At 40.8% G+C, this 23,540-nt stretch overlaps 1 protein-coding gene across 1 annotated transcript in view; it reads right to left on the bottom strand.

Moving 5' to 3' along the window:
• Positions 1-538: 538 nt before the first annotated feature.
• RRAS2 (RAS related 2) overlaps positions 539-23,540 on the bottom strand; it is a 44,434-nt gene continuing 21,432 nt past the window's right edge. Inside the window, exons 2-6 of the mRNA XM_080345119.1 lie at positions 13,536-13,623; positions 12,702-12,804; positions 10,267-10,375; positions 2,235-2,353; positions 539-1,776 (exon numbers count right to left, since the gene is read on the bottom strand). Of these exons, the coding sequence (XP_080201245.1) occupies positions 1,689-1,776; positions 2,235-2,353; positions 10,267-10,375; positions 12,702-12,804; positions 13,536-13,623 (507 nt within the window). The 3' untranslated portion in view covers positions 539-1,688. The remainder of the gene's footprint in view (positions 1,777-2,234; positions 2,354-10,266; positions 10,376-12,701; positions 12,805-13,535; positions 13,624-23,540) is intronic.

The raw sequence follows: 23,540 nt of genomic DNA, 5'->3' as shown, positions 1-23,540 counted from the left end.
TGTAAGGGTGATCAGAACTTGTCTAAGCACTGCTTTCTTGGCAGACCTGTACAGACTCATGGCAGAGCACCTGAGGGCGAGCACAGCCCGGGAACACAAGAACAGTGGATTGGACCACTGACTTCTAGTCAAAACAAAGAGGAGCTTTTAGCATCTATCATGATTTAAATTGAAGTGGCTTTTCTTGACTTTGAGCTTAAAGAAAGGTCGTGCAGACGTGCATATATATCTCTTTAAAAGGCCCTATCACCCCCTTGCTCCCCCCACCCTCAAAACTCAGGTTTTGGAAGAGAGTCGGAAAGAGGCAATGTGCTTACCCCCGATAATGGTTAGATCACCTTTAATTCTAGCACCTGAAGTTATACACGGATTTGCTTAATAATCAAGTTTCAAAGAACTGCTGGACACATTCAGTAAGGTGACAACTGTGCAATACCACTCAGTATTTCAATATCAGGGAACATACTCTTGAATTGTTTAAACACAATCCACAGAACTCAAAATTAAACAACCATCCACAGTTTAACGAAACAATCAGTTAAAAGTCTTACAGTTTAATAATTCACATAATGGTCAGTCTTTAGTAAGGGATACTGAAATTCATTAAAACACAACACTAGATTTTACTCTATGGGTGTGTTGGGGAGGCACATAATCAGCCATTCTTGGGTATCACCAGAAGAATAGGGAGAAGTTTACCACAGTTTGGCAAATCCCACATTTTGTCAGTTAAAAGTGAACTGTGAGAATTAAATACTCATCTTTACATATACACAAGTTATGCTGTGAAAGCATATTTGCTTACAAACATATAAAAATACTTGTTAACTAGTTTGATAAGAAAATAATGTATAAAAGTATATAGCAAAAACATTTAATCATCTCTGACAATGGAAAGATCAAATTCATTTTTATATCACATGAAACAAAAACAGCTACAATTTTAGCTTTCCTTAATCCCTTACCCAGAAATACAAAGGAAGACAATTTGTTTCCAAACAAATGATGTGAAATTTCTTAATAAGCTGAAATGCCTCAATCCAGAATGAGCTCAGGTATTTGGCCATATCCTAATAGTAGTAGTAATCATCCCGTAGCTGTTCTGGATTCATAAAATAAATACAGTAGACTGTTTTGGCCACTGAAACAAAACTGCAGCATAAACGAGAGATGAAAATCTTTGCTGACAATGAAAATCAGTGTAGGTTTCTTAAGGCTAGCTGAATACTCAAATCTAATTTAACTGAGGGCAAAAAAAAAAGCCAATCCACCCCTTCTTTAAAAAGTATTCTCTATACTTCAATATAGGTCTTTGTAATAGCTAATGAAATGTCAGAAGTAAAAATAAATTAATTCACAAGAGACAACTTATGCATGACTTCAACACCTTGTCCTACACGGTTTTGTTTCATCTCCTTTGCGAATAAAACTCCACAAGGTGCAAGCTCTTAAGGGAGAGAAGGAAGGAACTGTGGTATTAAAGAAGCAGCCTTAGTGTTTTGTTTGAAGTCTGCCCCAGGATGACTGAGTCTTCTTCAAGAACTATTCTGCCAGCTCCTTGGACTAAGGCTATTCTGGTGACCACTTTTAGGACATGCACATATAAGGCTAGACCAATACCAGAAGTGATGTGAAATGACGGAAAGAAAAAAGTAATCTGGCAGTTGATAGCTTGGTTCTTGGGATTCTCAGAAAATTACACAATGGCAGCCTTTCTTGTCCTTTTCTTTCCGCGTTGGCTCTGGTGAAGGAGGGCACTCTTGCTCTTGAAATTTCCTGGAAACAGATATTTCAAATTAATCATAGAATCATTTCAGTTAAAAATAAATGCTGTATTTAAATTCACTGATTTTACACTTTTCTAGAAGATGGACTTACTTTTGACATTCAAACTACTGATTAAATGAGTGACTGTTCTTTTGTGTTTGCCTTTTTTTTCAGAAATACCATCATTTACAGAAGGCCAACCTCTGATTTAGTTTAACAGACTTACTTAACAGGTGATCAATAAAATCTGAAATTAAGGTGAAGAAATTATCTTCCAAATACATATTACATTCATGTAAACATTTTTCCTAATACATGGGAATATTTTATAATGGAGAACATTGGTCAAAGTTCACAGGTACCAGCAGATAGAATTTCCTCAGTGATTTCCCACTACATTTTAACAAATTTGCTGTAGCTATCCATTAATGTGGGAGCCTTAATTATCTGGTCTCAAGTTATCATACCTTATAACTCTGACAAGTTCGTGAAAAGCTTGGTCTACATTCAATCTGATTTTTGCTGAGGCTTCCATGTACGTTACTTTAAGTTGCCGTGCTAGCTGCTGACCTTCCTCTTGTGTCACCTGTAACAGACATTAGTCATCACATTTAAGACTTCTGTGGGCACATTTGTATCAGTAGACACTCCATATACATGTTAAGGATCCATAATGCTTATCTGGCCACAAAATAGCTTCCACACTATCCACATAACACCACTAGGAAACAAATCCATGAAATACATCCTTTCAAGTGCAAGTGAAGACTTTTTACAACAGTTTTGCAATAGACAAAGGCTGACCCTCCAGGGAACTCCCCTGACAGCAGTTGTCTCCTCTTCAGTTCCGCAAGACTGAGTTTTCCTTCACAGGCAGACAAGAGTCCCTCACTCCTCCTCAAAGACTCAGTAACATCTGCTGGGTTACCAACAGAACTGTGAATTCTACTGATTAATTCACCTTGTCCCTGCCCCAGCTAAATCTAGAGAAAAAAAAAAAAAATCAGATTATTTTTAAAACAAGAACTGATGTTTAGCTTCTGAATCTTTAGAGCAGCAATTTTTTAAAGGATTTATGACACAGCAAAATATTAATACTGCTAGTTTTAAATGCAGCTTAAGTTACAAGAGATCTAAAGATCCATAAAGCCTTCAGGCCATCCAGAGATATTAAAATAAACCCTGTCTACCTCTTGAATCCTCAGGACAACAGGGGAAAGCGAGATGAAGAGGAAGTAACGAGCATCATAGTTTGTATATAATTTAACATGATGAAGCAGAAGGCAGGAAGCTAGTGGACCATTATAGGAAGAAGAAATAAGTCGGTCACAGGGAAAAACCAAAGGAGATCCCTGGGTGTTTCTGGACGCAGCAGAAAGCAGCGGGGTCAGACGGCAGGAGCAGCGTGAGGCTTCCAGGGGAAGGTCACCCGTGGGGCCGGGGAGGAAAGGGCAGCGTGCCGTGAGGAAAGGAAACACAGCACGTCTTGCCAAGACAATGGCCAGTGGAAGAAATGTCAAAGATTACACTGCTGTCACAGAAAAACGCTAAACCAGAATGCGGAGGACTGATTCGATGAGAACAGGACAAAAAAGAGGGTTTATTTTTAATTTCGTTTCGGAAAGGCACTCAGGTATGCACTCAGATTAAGAAGCTACACAGAAAGGAAAATAGATGGGAATAGAAAAGCATCATTGGCAGCGTTCAACCCAAGGCAAGATACAGAAGTACTTTTTAGCTTGCAAAACACTTTCCTAGCAGCTACACACACAGTTTGAGAGCCCCTACAAACAGCATTGCAACATGTTTGATTCCTCTGTCCTTAGCCCCCCCACTGGTATTACATCCATACATTCACTGCTGAACTGAGGGCTGCTCCCAAAAAACCCTCCAGAAGCTCTACAAGGAGCCCCCAGCACCTTGTGCCACCAGCTGGAGTAACTCTGGACACATCTGCTGATCTCAAACACACATAGACACTCTGCATTTATTTTGGTGTTAAAACCATCAGCTGAAGCCAAAAAACACCCTCAAAACCAATCCAGTCCCAAGATCAACTACTGGAGCTGCATTTTTAACTGCAGGGCACAGAGTGAGAATGACTGGCATCTTTCAAGCTTCTGTTGCTGTCTGAAAACTGAATGGTATTCAAGATTTTTGCTCCACTAGCTAAAAGAAATGCACTTCCATCTGCCTCTCTAGCCCCAGTCATGGAAATATCCTTATTTTGAAGCTTATGAAGGCTTCACTTTAAGGAACATTTGTAGCTGTTTTCTGGCACATCAGTGACATTGTCAAATCCCCCAAAGTTTGCATGAACCAGAACCTTCTATGCATCTCTCCCCCACGTATCAGACAAAAGTTAAAGTATGAATATGGCAGTTTTAGCAAAAAGGAAAGAGGTTTAGTTTTGCAATCTCTGCATAGACTACTGTAGCCCCAGAAACTGGGAGTCTAACGTCTAATAAAAATAAATAACTGGGAAGGAACATATAGCCCTGAGGAGAAACTGAACCCAGTCTTTAAACACACACGCTTACTGCTTCCTTCATGATTGTATCTGAAACACATTAGAGCTACAAGTCAAAATAGCAGTGTAATGAAGTCAAGCTACACTTCCACAACATTCAGCATTTAAAATGCTACATTTACTGGAGTATCTGCAATTCCTTCATTCCAAAATAATCTTTTTGTCAGTCTTACAAGTATATTGTCAAGTAACTTGTGGTCAATTTTAGCAACCTCAACACACAAAGTCAATTTTAAAAAAAATACTTGGTTTTGGGCACACTACAGATACATTTTCAGTGTCCAAGATGTAAATTAGAGGCCAAAACATACCAGCTCCATTTTCAAAGCTGAGGAAAATGTAGTAAGTACAAACATAGAAATACTTGAAAACAAAAACATGGGTTTACATCTTTTTATTCTCCCTTCTCAAGTATGACAACCCTGTGTCATGACAGGCTTCTCAGTGTGATGGGACACCTTAAATGTCACCAGCAACATAAGAACTAAATCCTTTTCCTTCAAAGAACAATACTTGCTTTTGACAGAAAAGAGCCATAGCTTTTTCTGGAAGTAACTGTGTATGTGTGTGTGTTGGTTCTGCAGTGAAAATCTCTTAGTTTTGGTAAACGTAAGGCTGAATATGAATGAGAACCACTTACGATGCTTATCTTTTGTTGTAGGATATTTTACTGCTTGTTTTTGGATATCAATTCATTCACGCTGTTCAGACATTTGGTAAAGGTTTCTCAAATTAAACACCATTATAGAAGATATTAAGTAAGCAAATGGAAATTAATCACCATTACAGAAGATGTAAGCAAATGGAAAAGCTTATTCCCCAGCTCCCTAAGTTAACAGTCTTACTGAAACAGTTTCCATTTAAGTATTTGTGCAAGAATCCTGTGAATACATCTCACATTGCCCCCCCTCTTTACTATTGTAACTGAGAACTATAAGAAATACATTAAGTTTCTCAGGTTTCAATTCTTTCCTCCACCTAAAGCAGCCATACAAGGCTGCCTAACCTAACAACACATCTGTATTTTGCCTGAACATTCACGCAAGACTAAGGGCTGTGTTGTAATCACACCAGTAGGAAACAGTTCAGTGTGTCCTGAGGTCTGAGAGGAATCCATTTCTACCTGTGGCCACACTGCCATGCTCCGGGCACAGAAACACCACCCGCTCCTGCCCAGAGCTCCATCGCTCCTCATGAGCGCATCTGTCACCCCATTTTCTGCCTCACCAGCCCACCCACCAGCGCTGCTTGTTCATGCTTGTACCATGGGCTACCATAATGCTCTCCTGAAGGGGCAAGTCACTATCAACTTACTGTTTTGTCCATGTTCTCATATAAAATGTCACTTTGGTAGGCACAAAATGTGGTTATGAAACACTGACACACAGTCAAACAGACAGACTTGCTGTATTCAAACGCTGCATCAGATGCCTGATGGTTGTTACCTACAAAGCTTGAAAATCAGGCAAGCCATGGGAACACCTGAAGGTACAATCCATCTGCAAGAACAGAGGTGTTGCTGTACATGGCCACAGAAACTACCACCCCAAGAAGTTATTGTCATGCTTTCACAAAAGTTTGCAATAGTTAAGAGAAAGGCCAAAACAAATGTTCATGAATTTGGGAAGGCCATGACCCAGGTCCTCATACTTGCCCCTGCTCTGAACAAGCCATCTGAGGCCAAGTTATTTATGCAGCAGCGAGTCTGAAAAACCAATGTACTAACTGCTCATTTCCAGCATCTAGGCTGATGGTCATCAAGGTCAAAGCACAAGGCTGCTTGGCTGGGATGACCAAGCTTTGCTCATCATCTCTCTATACGTAAACTGAAGTCACATGGACCTCTCTCTAAAACCTCACTTTGAAGGTATCTAACAGCACAGATGATCTTAGCACTAGGTCACTGTATTAGTTCAGCCATGATGCAAAAGCAAGAATAAGGATTTATTGAAAACCAAGCACTTTCCTGTTACAACTTGGACTTTCCTTGAAACCCTGCCATCTGGGGAACTGACTTGACCCTCTTGAAGCTAGCAGTTATCTACAAAAGGTCCTGCACTGGCAAGTCTATTCCTCTGTCAGTAGTGTGTATTACTAAAATACCTGGTGCTCTACTGAATTGTTCTACTGTAGAAACAGCCAGTGCTGTTGGACAGAAGCTGTTGGACAGAGTTGTAGAACATTTACCCTTTTAAAAGAAAGACTGCTACGGCGCATTTACTCTAAGGAAAGAGCAATAAGAGATGGTGCTTCAGTTTTGGTTTCACAGTCACCAATATGTGACTGACTGAGGAATTTGGAAACACTAGTAACTTTATGCCTTATCATACAAGGACATTCTAAAGATTAATGCTTGCTTGTCCTTTAATAACTGATTTTTCTTTGTCAACCTAACCTATGGATATCGGGGACTTTGCCTCCCATAGCACAAAGGAGACAAATAGAGTTAAGCAGACTTTTTGTAATTTTATCTATACAGTTATTAGCGTAGCAAATCTCTATTTCAAACTTCCTCTTTCACCTCCCTTCTTCCAAAAACACCTGTGAGTTGACCTACAACATATTACAGCCACCACTATTATAGACTACATCTTTGGTATTCCCCAACACTTAGGACCACACTATTGTCTGTGCAGTTCTGCTGTACAACCCAGTTCATGTACTTCTTGAGAAACAGTTGTCACCACACAAGGATTATTAGTCATGCATCATTTGTTTCCAAATTTATGGTATCACAATGATAGTACTCTGTTCAACTACAACTCATAGTTACTCACATAAAGGTGATGGTCGGACCCTTGAGGCATCTAAAACTTTCATACACATTCAGCTCTTTTGGGCTCCAGGAAGATTTGTGTGTTAACTCTATCAAGCATCATTTGCTAATCAGAACACACACCACATTAATTTATGCTAGTTCTACGTTCTCAGAAGTAGCATATGTTCTCTATTATTTCACTGCTTTGCCTCCTGTCTTTCAGAAAAATAAGACAGATGCCTAGTACAAGTAGTTGTGCTCTAATAATTCATATCCGGCTTTCTGAATTTCTAAAAATTATATTTAAATTCTGCAGCTGAAAAGTGTACATTTGTGATTAAACAAGACAGCAAAATGACTTCTTGTAGTAGTGCCAGATAAACAAGAGGACTGCCCTGTGATACCTTAGCCTGTCTGACCAGGTTTTTGGTGTAACCAAAGCAAGGCCTGACACACCGACAGACTAAAAATGCAAAAGTGCAGAGGACCATCACTTCTCACGTTTTTGCCCACAAGTTACAGCCTGGGTACACCCCACGTCCTCCTCACCAAGGGGAGGGAGCACGCTCAGCTTTGCCCCCAGACCTCCCATTGCAGCAAACCCATAGCCAGAGCAGGATGAGCTCGCTTGTCAGGCTGAAGTTTCTCCATCCTTGGGGAGACCCAGTGGCAGGACTGGTTTGCAGACACATCAGCAAGCTGGTCCAACTCGCTGCCTGCAGGCCCACATGGAGACCTCATGTGGTAGAGCAGAAACAAACCCACCAATGAAGCTGAGACTCTGGCTGTGTTTAACATCCAACTGATAACATCTCACTGCTGCTGCTGCTGCCAAAAGGCGAGGTCTCACTTTCTTCCCCCCACCCCAACTCCTCCCTGCTCTCCTCAACACCACAGTCCCACCCCTTCCCATGCTTCAAGTGCTGGCTCTCAACTCCTTCTGCAAGCTGATTTAACTCACACACGTCCCAGAAAGCCATTCCAGCTCATCTGTTTCTCCTCCATCTGGAGAGATGATTCACCTCACAAAGTGCTTCAAGTGAGAACAAGGGCCAGCAAAGGAGAGCAGGAACGTGAGGTCAAGAGGGAGGGGAGCCTCTCCCTTCTGGGGACCGATTATCTCAGCTCAGCATCCCCAAACCATTCCTTCAGACTGACTTCAGGCCAACTGAAACATACCATGTGACGGGGAAAGGAAGAGTTAAGAACACATAGGAGCTGTTTCAGTAAACCCAGAGGTGCTTTTTCAGCTACAGCTAAGGCATAAGTTATGATGGAAGTCACAAATTCACCAGTTTGCATGTAAATTGTGTGTGAGTGATAGCACCAAAGTTATGCTCATCAGCATCTAATCAATTAAGGCAATTAATGTAGCCATAAAAAGCAAAAGGAGCTCTTGGGGACATATGCTTTTATTTGCATTCATTATAAGCAGCAAAACTGTGAAGTTAAGTAATTTGAAAACAGCTGCCTTGAGCTTGAATGCACACCAGCCCAGCAGCATCTGCAAAAGCAGTGAGGAATCGGGTATGGAGGGACCAGAAGGAGAACAAGCGACAGGCACCTCTTTCTTCCTTTAAGGGACAAACAGAGGAGGTGTAGTAATATTAGGAGGGCGGAAGAGAGAGAACAAAGTTTGTAACTGTTTCTAGAAATGCATCTACAGGATGACCAACTACATTTGCGCGTAACCTCTGAGAACTGGGGCTGACAGCAGCCATATTATTTCCCTCCCAAAGCACCTGGGTGTTTGCCCTTCAGCAATTAGAGTTTGCAGAAGAGTTCAGTTTCACCTACGTAGCTTCCACACCAACATTTGTGCATGAGATAAAGCAAATTATGTTCCAGAGCCAGCAAGGTTAAATTTGGGAATTTTGCTGGGGGCGTGATGGTAACTGAAGAGCAAGAGAGTTTCAGCCCTGCCTCAGGGACAGGCTGATAGTTCTGTGCATGCGTGAGGACATGAAGTTACTTCTGATGAGTTCATGAGCTACTTCTGTGAAAACCTGTTTCAAGACAGTATCTTTCAGCATAGGTTTTAATTTTGTCATGATCTTTCTACACAGGTTCTGGGGTAAAGAGGTTGTGACAATCAAGGCGACATACTCAACAGGAACTTTTTTGTACTGAGAGTTTTATGCAGTATTCAAGAAACTCATTCAACAACAATGTACTAATCCACTAAATTCTTTAACATCCTTTGAGTCTAATTTTTTTACTTGTTCCAGCCACTGTTTTCCGAGATAAAAGCTTTTATTTAGCAAAGAACAAAACCTACATAAGCACTTGTGGACAGAAACTAAGACATGGCCTGGTAGAGAAGTCTGAGAATATCTTATTGTTTAAAGCTCTGTTTTCCTTGTGAAACTTAGTTATAGCAATTTCAGTAGTATTTAGTTTATTCACATAGAAAAAAAAATCAATTATGTGTTTGTTACCAAGCTTTAAGACTCATCTTCCTCTCTCAGGAGAAAATACTAAACCTCTGAAGTAAGTTGCTGTAGAAGAATACAAGTTGGACACCTGTTCCTTTCCTGCTGATGCAGCAAGATTAATTTCAGCTCAAGTCAGTTTGATTCATGAAATAGTAAACAGGGAAAACAAATTTAAAGCTCCTTTAAATAATTCTACACTAAATCTTTTAACCTCTCTTTCAACTAGAGGTGAAGTTGAAATCTGCTAGTTTCAAAACTTTAAGGTACATAAATACCACAGTAATTGTGTTGCTGTACTTCCAGCTCTTAAAGCTTCAAGTCAGTTACACAGAAGATGAGTAGCCAAATAGGATGGCCACTCATTTATACATAACAGCAGTGAATGGTAAAAGCAACAGCCCTGAAGTCTCAGGATCGTTAGAGCCGGCGCTGGAATGCGCTTTGCTTGGCACAGCGCTGCGGTGAGTAACAGAACGGAGGAATTAGACACGTTCATGCCTGAGTAATCAAGTCATGACAGAAAGCTCCCAACTCTGGATGTGAATAGATTCGGTGTCAACATAACCTCACTGAGTCAGATGTGCTGTACGAGGAATGCCATCATGCTTCTAAGATTCTTCAAGTACAGAAACTAAGTGTAGTTGTGTTTCTTGCACTGGAATTAGTCTTACATGTTTTTTTTTTTTTTTCATTTATGTGTTCCCACTCTGGTTTTGGGAAGAAAACTGTGAAGTTTCTAGAAGAAAGTGAGCAGCACCTAATAGCAAATGAATTACCTGTCTTTGGTGGTCCAGATCTGCTTTATTACCGACTAGAATCATAGGAAACTCATCACGATCTTTCACTCTAAGAATCTGTCGCTGAAACTTATAGATTTCTTCAAAACTGGAAAAGAATAAAAGCAGAGCATCAGTGCACTAATTCATAGACTCTCGGGTTCTGCAGCAGTTCAGAGATGATGAGTCACCTGTTTGGACTCGCCCTGCCGTGCCACACAAGCACAGACAGCTGCAGGCACTCCCAAAGTCCACTGTCACAGCATGACCAGTCAGAGAATCATTCAACACTCAACCTAAAAAAATCCCCAGGTTAGCAATGTGCGATGCACTGGGCTTAGGTGGGGCTGCAGGGTAAGCTAAACACTTACCGTGTCTCAATCTAGAGGAACCTGGATGCCAAAGTGTTGTAGAGAATGAAGCGACCACAGTTCATTCTACAAATATTGACTTTGGAGTTCAGCTCTGGCTGGAATATTCAAACTACAGTCTAGAGACCCTCATGATCAATATTTCAGCTGGCAGACTCCACAGCTACTTCCAGGAATTTTAGGGGAAGCTATCAAACCTGGAAAATGTTATTTCTTGAAGAACAGAAAAATGGCAGGGCTAAATCATCAGAAAGCTTTCCAGTTACCAACTGAGTTGATACTGATGCTGTTCAAGCAGTAAGGAATATTCCATCAGTGCTTAAGGGAAGGCGAGCAAAACAGAAAGCTTCTCCAAGGACAGTGTATTAAACAAACTACTTCTGGTCCAAACAAGGATTTTTTTAAGGGAGATGGGGAAAAAATAAATAATTTTTTAAAAAATTACTATTTTTAAGTAAACACTGTTAAAGCTACATCACTACATATGGAACTTCAGCAGAGTTGCTTGCAGACAATCGACATATCCTTTAGAGCACACACTTCCCAAGCACTGTATTTAATGCCAAGCATATAGTCTGAAGCCATTTACACTAAGATTTGCAAACTAAAATTTGAAAGCAAGATGCTCATCAGTTAAGAAAGTTGCATTCAAAAAAAACGGTAAGTCAGACATGACAATGCCATTCCACCTCATCCATATAAAGCAATTGTAAGAAGAAAGGTGAATTAGAAGGAAGGTGTGGCACTAAGCACCATTGACCCTCCATTTAGATACGCTGGTTTAATACTTTGCTCAGAAGTCTGTAGCAACCAGTTGGTAACTCTCAAGTTCCTCTAAGTCATCTAGATTTTTTTCTTACTTCAAAATTAATTTCCATCACAGAAGCAGGACAGACACTGCTAGAAGATACTTCACTGACATGCAAGTAAGTCTTAAATCAAATGGGTATCAGAGCAAAAATGAAAACTTCACTCTTCAGCAATCTTTGAAGGATTTCAGATGAGCAAACAAAAGCTTAATATTTTTAGACAAACCAAAGTGTTCACTTCAAAAAAATCTACAGTCCTCTGTAGAAAAAAATATTTGTTAACACAAGTGCTCACTATGTCTTAAATCCACAGAGCCAGATCTCTAACAGAAGAGCAAGAATCTCTTCTGTACAGTACATTAAGATAAATTTATACATTTAGCAGCATTCTTAAGTGTAAGATAGGGATGCAATGGAAACATGCTCATGCTCCACAGAATATTTATCTTAATTCTCATGATAGATAGAGCTGTTAATAAGATCAGAAGTAACTTATTAGAGCCTGAATTGGACCTGTAAAGGGGCAAAGCAGAGGCAGAATCATAACATTTTTTTTGGATTTGATCACTCTTCTGTTGCAACTTGAAACGAGCAGAAGGACAGATCCCTGAGCACTTCTCTTCTATTAGCACATATCTGATAAGATCAATGGAGGCAGATCACAGCCCGAATATTAAGTGATTGTCTGTATATACACAGCAGTTTCCTACTCTTGCATTGCTACCTGACCAAGCTCTGTGAGCTTCTCAAAAAAGACATGTTTCACCTCAACTCTGCGGTCAATCAGCTATGGAGGTTCCAGTCAGTTCATGGGAGCAGAGTGAGCACTGCTGGCAAAATGTACAGGACTTACCCTGAACTGGATACACCCATTCAGAAATACAGAACCAGCCACTCGACACTGATGAGCACACTTGGCAAGGGGATATTTCTAAGAACTGATCAAACATTGTTGCACATTGCCATTAGTTTAAATTTGTCACTTCCAGGAAACTATTGTACTCTGGGCTGCAGTGAAGTGCTTGAATAGAACTGCCATTATTTTGTGCATGCTTTCAAGTCATCTATTGCAAGAGACAGACACTTTCAATGAGTGATTGGTTTAAAATGGGTTTTCATCAGTGCTGAAAGAGCGTCACACCACAATCTAAGAGTGAATGCACATGTAATGTTTGAGATAATTTCAATAAAGGATAAGCAGCAATTTAAGATTAATCACAACTTGTTTGTTTTAATAACTGTATATCAGGCTTACCTTCCTCTATCAGTGACTGAGAAAACAAGCAGAAAACCCTCGCCTGTCCTCATGTACTGTTCACGCATGGCTCCAAACTCTTCTTGTCCTGCTGTATCCAGAACTGAACATAAGCAAAACATTGATTACTACAGTTCATGGTCTTAGAGTATAGACTGAGAAAAAAGTCCTTCCTAGTAGGATATTTTGAGAGCCTCTCCTGTACACTATAACTAAGCAGAAATCACTTTTCACAGATACTATTGCATTTTTGTTAAGATTTCAAAAAAGTTCTTGGACTGGCTGACCTACCAAACAACCTGAAAGACAAAGTTTGGTGGACTTTTGCTAATCATGACCATTTGAAACAACTGGTAAATGCTTATAGAGGTCTGGGGATGGGAGTTGGAAGCATTTCTGGTTTGTCCTTAAACAAATCACTGACAGTGGAGAGCTGAAACTTTTAAAGCAAAGCATTTATACTGCACTGTGGAGAGACAGCACACAACAGCCAAGCGATGCATTTTTCATTCCACCAGGGTAACCCAGGTAACTGTTAGGAGTTACATAAATTCTCCTAGTTTTGTAGGCACTTAAGTTCCAGGAATAATTCCTAAAACAAAATGTCCAATTTACTTTAAAGAGACACACTTGCACATATATAAGGTATAAGCACTTCTAATCCTGGGTACCTCATTAATAAAACAAAGTAGGTAGTTTTTATCAGCCACACACTTACGTAAAAGCCACATGCTGCACAGTTGTTTACCTGCATTATATTTTATGGACACAGATGTAAACACAGGCAGCGACAGCCACAGCCTGTCAGTACCACGCTTTAGCGAGGCCACTTACTGTCCAAGCGCGCAGCTCTTTCATCTATCACACATTGCTTGGTGTAGGAGTCTTCAATCGTGGGATCATAATCCGTAACAAAATAGGACTGCAGAAAAGAAAACAAGTTTGTGTGTGAGACAAGCACATACGGGACACTCATTAGTAAGATGCTAGAACTGTATGCTTGACAGCTTGGGGAACATAAGCAGGTTTTACCCACATAGACGACCATTTGTCACTCTATCCAAAAGGTAGCAGGTAGGGGCTTTCCTGTTCCTATAAACACTCCTAAACTGTAGAAATTACTAGCAGAGTCATGGAATTTACTAGATTCTCACAGATTTTCTAGTGGTTTTTTTTAGAGATTTCTGGTAACTCCTACAATTTTCCAGGAGGAATCTCTAGAAACTTTTTGTTTCTGGCAGCTTTTAAGGTCTCTTGTAACTGCTAAGTTTCTCTGAACATCTAGTAGGCTTTAGAAGTTTTCCAAATTTCTCAAAAGTTTCCAAGATTTCCTGCCCTGCTCCCAGAGCCAGCAATTTCTAGGAAGCACCAGGGTTTTCCCAGCTGTTTCTAGAATTCTCTAGCAGTTTTATAATAATTTCTAGCAACAGCTCCACAGAGCACAAGTGACACTCGGCTTGTAAGCTGAATAAAGTTTAGTGCTTCATTCTTGTTGCCAGGATTTCTCTCCTGGTGTTAATGACTGTAAGAACACACACCCTCCAAAAAGACAACTCCTAAAAGCAAATAAGCCATGAAAAGCCTGTGTCACCCATTGCCTAAACACAAGGCTCCACCACATGCTGCCAGCCTGTTATTTATCACCCAAACTGCAGAGCAAAGCACATTCTGTAACATCTTTCTAGAGACTGGGTGACCTGTTATTGAATGATGGGGTAACAATACTATCTGAAAAATACAAGTTTAGATTTCAAAGGATGGATTTCTAGCTTGCACGCAGTTACGGCAAAGTAATCTTTACCCAAAACTAAAACACAGCAGTATAACAAATCTGAACTCTGATAATTAAATTCATCCCTCTCGGGCATGCACGCACCCGGGTGAATGCCACAGGAACTGAAGAAGTCCTACCTGCATACATTATTCAGTTTTGTAAGCCAGTAAGGAAATAGGAATGCTTTAAAACTACATATTGGCTCTTAGGAAGCAAAATGAAGGGGGGTGTTTTTCTTGCATTAAAAAGATAACCACCCAAAACAGGGTACATCTCCTTGTTCATGTCAAAATTAATAGTTCTCACTGAAGCACCTTTCCCATCAGACAAATTCAAAGGTACCAAACAAGACATCACTCTCTTCCTCTAAACTTGGAGTCAAGTTCACAGACATCATGGTAGGGAAAACAAACAAAAAAGAAAAAGAACTGAAATTACAGCACCAGCCCACTGACAGACATTGTCAGTGCAGAACATGGTTAACTCAGTTCTTGCAGATGCAGTTTTATTAAGGTGGTTGTATTTGTTCTTGCCCAGTTCCACTGCGGAGCAGCCCATGAGGGTTGGCTGCAGCGCCCTGTCCTGACTGCACCCGCTCACCCACATTCACACACATCTGCAGCAGGTTTCTGGTTTAACACACAGATGTGGGCTCCACAGCAGAGCTCTTCAACTGGGTTGCCGCTGCCTTACTGGGAAGAACACATCACGAGCTGTAACACACTCTACCAGCTGTGTATATTACACATAACCTATGCTCATATACCACCACCATGCAGCTGGCTAGAGGAAGAGTATGTCCAGGTTGCTGCTGATGTATATGCATTTAGACCCACCATCCCACTGATAAACCGCTGGCCCCCAGAGCAGACATGGAAGGGCTGTGCACATCTCCTTTGCATGTTTATCAGACATCAGTGATCTGTCCCCTCAGGATACACCTACACAGAAGTCTCGGTTGTTCTGCATCAATGGCACCACTGTGTAAACCCTATATATGTAAAACATTAGAATAATCACATTCCTCTCCAAAAAGGACAAAATCCCAGCAATATGTCCCACCAGAGATACCTGTCACAAATGAGATGCTGTAATTCACTCCTCTCTCACAGTATTCTGTGTAAGTCAAGTCGCTCATTTCTGAAGAATAAATGGTTTCTCCCTTGTCTTAGAACATTCAGTCAGGCTAAGCAATCTTACACCTCCAACCCTTCCTAGAACCCCACGCACACAAAAAACAACCAAATAAAACCACCCCAACAAATTCAAACCAACCACCATTCTAACTGGAGCACACAGGCTTCATGTTTTCCAGCAGAAGAGTGCTAATTGCAGACAGTAGAACATCTTACCACGGAACAAGCACCCAGAAGATGTTGTTCAGACTACAATCTGTGCCTTTACCTTGCTTCTCTGAAAACTTGAAAAACCACAGCCTTCAAAACTCTTCTTGCGTTTTGCCTATATCCATGACTCAAAAAGTGTTATCTAGGAGCGTAAGAACGGTCTTTGAGGAATGAATATATTAATAAATTCTGAATTAGATCTCATCTCCTCTGTGGTCTTTAACAATCTTTGAAGGATGTAAGAGAAATTCATTTGTGTGAACATACAAAGGTGTAAATAAAATCACTTACAGAATTTGACTTTGAAAGGGAAGATCACAAGGAAAGAAATTTAAATCCTGTGTTTCACTAAGGAAAATCAAAGTGGTATTTATTAAAAAAAATAATAATAAATAATCAAACCACAAACTTTAAGTGACTAAAACATAGTGTCACTATCAGTATATCTAGAAATTCAGGGTTCTGATTTGGAAGATAGAGCACGCACTCTGAATTTACTCCCTATCCCTTTCCAGCTTGAACTTTAATTTCTCTGTCTTGCAGAAGTCAGAGTTAGTGCCTGACCCTTTACATCGATAAAGCAATAAAGTATGCCAAGTCTTAAAGAAAAGGGAGAATTTGGAATCATTTTGTTTCACTCTCATGAAACATTATTAGCAGACCACCTAAAGCATCAAGTTTATATCCAACAAGGGCATTATTTTTCACTGAGAAAGGTCAGGAAAAGTGTAATGATCTCAGAGGAATTCTTCATATTTTCCTTATTATCTGTCCAAGGGCCAAGAGCTGCAGCATGTTCTGTAATCTCCAGGGCATTTCTGTGATTCCCTCCACCCTTTTTCATTTCTTCTCTGTTTGTTTGTGTTTTTCTTAAAAAAAAAGGAAACTGCACAGAAAGTGAGAGTGCCAAACTAGGTACAGACACATGGAACACTGTTTCCTCCCTCAAAAAAAGAGAACAAGTCTAAGTTGCCTTGATGCAGCATCAGCCACATCTCGAGATCAGAACAAGCAGATGCCAGAGCTCCCCCATTTAACAAACCTCTTATGAGCAATTTCTCCCCTCCCGTGGAGCTGCGCTGCCAAATCTGCTGTCACAGTCACTGCAGGAGAGGTTTGTGAGGCAATTAGCGTTGTGGTCTACCTCCAGGCACCGGGCAAAACTAATGTGCCTGAAATAGCTGCTGGTTTTGAAGGAGTCTTCCCAAATTGCACTGGGACCATTAGCCACAGGGAGCATGTCAACCGCAGCTCACAGGCCTCATTCAGTCAGGGGTGATTTACGAAAATTAGATGTAGCAGTCGCAGTATTTATCAAGCTGAGCAGAAATGGACCTTGCTGCTGCTGTGCAGTCAGTGTTTAAAGAATTAGGGGATGGCAAAGCGTATCCTGAAATACTCCATGAGGCTGTAACTGGACTTCTGAATGCCATTCAGCGATGGTGGGAAGGTGTCCGCACACCCAGCAAGCTCAAGACCATACACAGGTATAAGCAGCTTTGCAGAGGCCAACGACTTTGTGGCAGAGATGCTTCTAAGACTAAGAGGAGTGTAATTCCAGCAGATGCCAACCTACCAGTTTTAAACCGATGCCAAGTCCAGACAAATTAGAGGAGCAGCACACTCTTGGCACAGCAAAACTGCGTGATGCCACAGCGCAGGAATACCCAGGCCTGCCCTACTGCTGTCTCCTTTGTGAGAGCTGTATGTGTGAGTCCTAACACTCCAAAGCTGCCCTGCTAAACTACGAAATACTAGAAAGCTACAGCAGGTATCTTGGATGACAGCTGGTACAAAACACACTGGACTAGTCTCTAGGGCAGGGGTGTCAAACTCATTTTCACCAGCAGCCACATCAGCCTCGCGGTTGCCTTCAAAGGGCTGAATGTAATTTTAGGACTGTATAAGTGTAACTGCTCCTACATTTATACAACCCTAAAACTACATTCGGCCCTTTGAAGGCAACCGAGAGGCTGATGTGGCCGCTGATGAAAATGAGTTTGACACTCCTGCTCTAGGGTGACCTGTTACAGACCCAATCTACTCTTCTCGGAGCAGGTGAGTTTCAATGACAAACCTCATTCCGCTGGCTCCACTGCAGCTGGCCACTGCCTGCAGGAGATAACTAGAAGAAACTAAATTTCTTATACGAAGATAGTAACTTGAACATGCTCTTGTATTACAGTGCTCCCTTAATCACCAGCAAAAATCAAGGCTCTTTCCACCCACCTCCTAGAAGGGAAATGAGAAGCCAAGCCCCGTAGGCTCATCAAACATTCAATTTACCCAAAACATTATGCAACAAGTTTTCTAGGTTTCCTCTTTCTAAGACTGCTACGGCAATCAAGTCCAGAGATAGTAAAGTGTGCCAAGGACATAAGCCCGTTTGCAGAGGGTAAAAAAGAAAATCCAACCAAAAAAACCCAAACCAACACACAAACCCACTACCACCAAAAAACAACCTGCATCCTCACCCCACCTACACCACTTGTAGCTGGTAACCCACCACCACAATCCCTTCCTACACATACACTTGTCATCTTAAAATATATTTCAAACGCAATCTTCCGACCTTCGCAGAAGTTTCTACTTGTGCTCGGGAATGATGACACTGCTATACTGAATACTGCTCTAGCAAGCTTTCTCCATTTAAGGTAACAGTAATCCCTAAACCATTGTTGTAATCGCTCAAGTCTTTTGGCAAGGCGAACCTGTGAAAAATCTGCTTTCAGTTCATCTTCCCCCTTGGTTATGTTGCATTTAATACACATAAGGGAATTCCTCCATTAGCTAGACTCGCTTACGAGCTCATGAGTCCCACTCCATAAATTAATAAAAACAACTACCTAAGTGAAGACATCTTACATAGAAAGGTGAAGAATCTCTGTGCAGTTTCACAGCCCTTATGCAGCTTTTCTTACTTATTCTTCATAAGGTCACCAATAGCCCACAAGCTGGAAAGCCAGCAGATTTCCTTCTGCACCAACGTTGAAGTTTTAAGGCCAGAGAGACATCAGACACTATCAACAGGGAGCTGCTACAAGCAGCAGTCCAGAGGCTGTATAACGTGCTCCCTTTTATCTTCACACCAAGCCCGAAAAGCATGCACCAAAAGGCAGCCCAGTGCAGTGAAAGCATCACCACGAGTCAGTTAAAGGAGTGGTACATGCCAAAATATATGTCCATCCTTGCTGTGTCTATAATCTCCATTTATATTTACTAAATATACACTTCATGTTTCAAAGACTCACTAGCTGCTTATTTAAATTTTTTCCACGTGTTTAAGGTTTTGGTTTCAACCCAGTGCAGGCGAGGAAATAGAAGGGTTTCCACCCTCCAGCTGAAGTTACAGACCAGCTCCGGATTTAAATAACACCAACAATTTCAGCATTGCAAATAGCCCCAACATCCTTCCTAGTTATAATTTGTAAGTCAGAACTTAAACATGTTGGTGAATACTGCACACCAAAGCTTTAGCTGCGGACTTGAGTACATTCCCAAACACCTGAAATACATGATCCCAAGACATCCCCCAGGCTGTAAGTCCTCCTTGACATCTAGCAGTTTCTGCTGTGACTGCCACCAACATTACCATCTCTTTCCCAGCCTCCTCACTTCTGCTGCACTTGACTGATAACATTTGTCTGCTCCTGACCCACTGGATGGATGTGAAGTCCAATTCCAGATCCGTAGAAGCATGTCTTCACACCATGTGCACAGAATAAACAACAGTATCGGCTGGAGCCCTATCACACACCACAGTGATCATACCAGGAATGTGTAATACAGAAAAAGACAGAAACCTGACAAAGTTCTCTTTTAAAAGACTTTCTTCATTTGAATTAGTATTTCTGACATTTGTTCCAAACCATAGACAAAGTCAGAGCCAAAGTTTAAGACCAGAAGTGTAGCGCCCTGACCAGTTAGTAGGATCGCAAACAAAAACCTTTCTGTTTGAGGTACTTGGCTACACGGTAAAGGTTTTCTCAGACTACAAATTAAGATCTAAATGACTGGCTGCATAAATCAGTTTGTAACCTTCACTGCTTTACCACCCACAGAAATTTTACAGCCTTTGCCTTCAGCTCTTATACCTCAGAAGAGTGACACAGCAGCTAGGTCCATACTAATGTGACCAGAGCCACACCGTGCCCTTCTTCAGGCTGAAGAGCTTTAGTCTACATTTCCATCCCTGTCCCTAGAGAAGCACAAAGAGGTCGAATATCACCACAGTGATGCTCCTAGAGGATGAGGGGCAGTGACCTGCCACCTCACCCAAGTACTACACTGGCCCAGACCCAGCACTAACATGCCCAGCTGAACTGGTAATGGAGCAAAGCAGCTGCTGGGGCCTCAGCGCCTGGAGAGATTAACTGAAGAACCTGCTTTCACAGAACAGCTGAGGTTCCTCAGGTAATTTCTTTAGAAATAATTGAGTTGGCTGACTAGAAAACAAGGCAAACGTGCAGGGGAAAAAAAATAAAACAAAACAAAACAGAACTGACTTCTGGAAGCAAACTTAAACCCAGGCTGCATTCCACAATAAAGGCATGGACACAGCAAAACAAACAACTTCAGTATTTTGCAGAGCACCATGTACTCAGGCCACAGAAGAAAAAAACAAAAATCAAAACACACACAACTGATTATATGGTCTCTGATAAGCTCATTAAATACTTAACATATACCTCCCCAATAGCAGGTGGTTCACCAGGACCTGATGTTTCCACACAGGTTGAACCACTTGGTGTGGGGAGAGCAGGAGGTCAGTGCTGCTGGGGTCAATGACAGAGGTGCCACCTCTGCAAAGGGCTCAGGCACTGCACAAACCACCAGCAGGGCTGCAGGGGCTCCCCACGGCACCCCAGCATCACCTGGAACAGCACTGGGAGTGCTTTGCTAGCATGGACAGCCACACTTTGTAAAGCAAGGGGAAGTATTTTGGTGTTGAACACTGGGGACAGTGAGGGACCAAAGATCTAGAATTATGGTGATAAAGACCTGACTGCAGAGATAACAAATAAAACACTGGATCATACTACAGAAGGCAACATGTATCCTCCTCCAATTATTCCATATGCAAACAAATCTTTAAAAGTTACTTTACTTTAATTATACAAACAGCAAGAGCACCTGTTCCTTTCTTCTGAAAAATATAAACTAAAAGATAGTCAGTGCTTGTAAGCAATCGATGATGCTTCCCTCAACTGACGCTACTTCCCGCTGTTCTAATGTACACTGCCAGCGTTGTTATGGCTATCCAGGGAAACAGATGTCATTTGTAACTACGATTACTGCAATTATCCAGTGATATGAAACGCTCGACAATTTCATGAACAGTAAAAACTGAGACACAAAGAAAGAAGAGGATTAAACTGAAGAAAGGTATAGTGAAAGATGCCATGAACCATATACAAGCTAAACCCTTTGGAAATTCATACAAAAGTTGAAAAGTTTTTATTTGTTCCTGAATAACTAGCACTACATATACATATAATATTGATATTTATGATTAAGTACATACGTAATCAAATCTTAATGGTTCTGTTAAAGATGACAATCACAACAGTATGCAAAGTTTTTTAATAACCCATGGCAGCCCTAGAGTATATCCATTACACCCAACACATAATTCAAAGACAGAAGAAATACAAATTGTACATTCTGAATAAGATACAGCAGGTTACAAAAGTAAACATCTGACTTATTTAAGTATAGGTAAGTCTTCCCCTTTTTTATGCAATGCATGGATTATCAAGAGCTTGTACTTGGTCTGGAAACACTAAAAGCATGAGTTAGTGCTTATACATGGCCACATTTTCTTCTCTCCCTCTCCACTCTCTGCCCTTCCATACACAGTGATCACTGAACAAGCACATCAGAAAAAGAAAACTATTAGGAAATCTGTGTTCAGTACATGGGCATATTTATTGCACATAACCAAATACAACACAGCTCTTTTCTCCATGGGTTTTGTTGTGATCACTACCCAAAGTACCTAAAAGCAAAACTCACTCTTTCCTCACAGGTGTTGGGAAACACATTGGGATGGCACGAGCAAGGGAGAAGGGGTACAGAGGGTAAAATGGATTTAATTTAAAGACTAATACACATCTCTGAATTCTGTCTGTGCACCTTTAATGTTGATATTTCCTAAACGAACACTAACTTCATATCCATAAATACACACGTTTCCAGTGATGTTTCTCTAGATACCCATACACTGGGAAATTCCATAGATTTCATCCACAGATCAGCAGGACTGATTTGTCAGGGATTTAAGAGCCACATGGGTTTTGGAGCATCAACTTATTGTGGAGGTCACACAGTTGACTAAGCTTCAGGAAGATGAAAGACCGAAACCAAATCGACTTTTGCGCTCTGAAAGGGAACATCCATCAGGTCTTTATACCTTTCAACACTCCTGTAACTGAAAGCTGGCAAGTTTTTAACTGCTAAACAGATAATTACAAAATTCTGTGGAAAAAAAAATAAGAAACCATGCATGAGGAAAAATGAAAAGTGCGACTTTGAAATGTAACTAAGGCAGCCTCCCAGCACATGTTCAAGTCATAGAGGTTTAAAGAATAAACAACTACTTTATTGGAAAACATTACATGTCTTTTTGCTAACATCCTGGCAAGTGTAAACACACTGTTAGGGGAGAACTCTTATAAACTGAATTATGGACATAGTGGGTACTGGTTACATGCCTATAACAGGAATACTGAGTAAGGTTTTTTTTAATATATATTTTGAAATGCATGTGAACATCTCTTAAAATACTATCTTCCTTAAAAACTGCAGATTGATTTAAAAAAAAAAAAAGCTTTTCTCATTTTAAACTCAAACTGAACCTGCACCGCACTTACATCTTCTTACAGCTCTCCACACTGCACATCAACTCAGGATCAGCAGCTCACCAACATGGGAACATTCGTCTCTGACTTGAAATTCTCAAGTTTCTCAAAATCAAACCACACTAAGCACCACACATTAAAACTTCAGCCTCCTGAATGCTTCCTGGTGATGTGGTCTTCATTACTCAAGATCAGAGAATGTTACCTTCACCTTTGTAAAGCCTTGAATTAATGCCTTCTAATGCCAGTAAGCACCTACAAAGTTCTTTGAAGGCAGCTATGCAATTTCGCAAGTCGAAACATGTCTGACTATAAAATGTACTCTATACTGCAAGCACAGATGAGTCTAGATTTCATTTAATTTCATTTTTGCTTCACAGTAAATGTGTGCAAGAACTGTGAACACACCAAGTAGTTAATCTTCCAGATCTTGGCCACTTGCAATTCAACGGAAGTTTAAAATATAAGCTACATACTATCTTTTCATCCAGTAAATTCTATCAGGTTCAGAGTCTCCAACATAGCAGCTCACACAAGCTCTTCAGGACAAACTCATTTTTTACCTCAATAAGCCCATGATAGCCTTTTTAAAAGTACATTTCTGATCTTAAGATATGTGTATAACTAGATACTGGGGAATATCGCTGTAAGTGAAAAAGCAAGGTTAGTCAAAAAAATCCCCTGGTGGGGCAGACGTTACTGGAATACCTTTACTCATACACATGAAATCATTAGAACACCTCAAGATATGTGGTGTAATGTAAGAGCTTCTGATCTACAAATAAAAGTACAGTAAGAGGGTAAGACTCACAGTCAATCAAAATATCTCTTCAGTAACTTAAACCTCACTAAACCACAG

This window comes from Nesoenas mayeri (assembly GCF_963082525.1).
Source record: "Nesoenas mayeri genome assembly, chromosome: 5".
Lineage (NCBI taxonomy): Eukaryota > Metazoa > Chordata > Aves > Columbiformes > Columbidae > Nesoenas > Nesoenas mayeri.
Note: the sequence above shows the minus strand (reverse complement) of the source record. Positions and strands in the feature narration are given on the sequence as shown.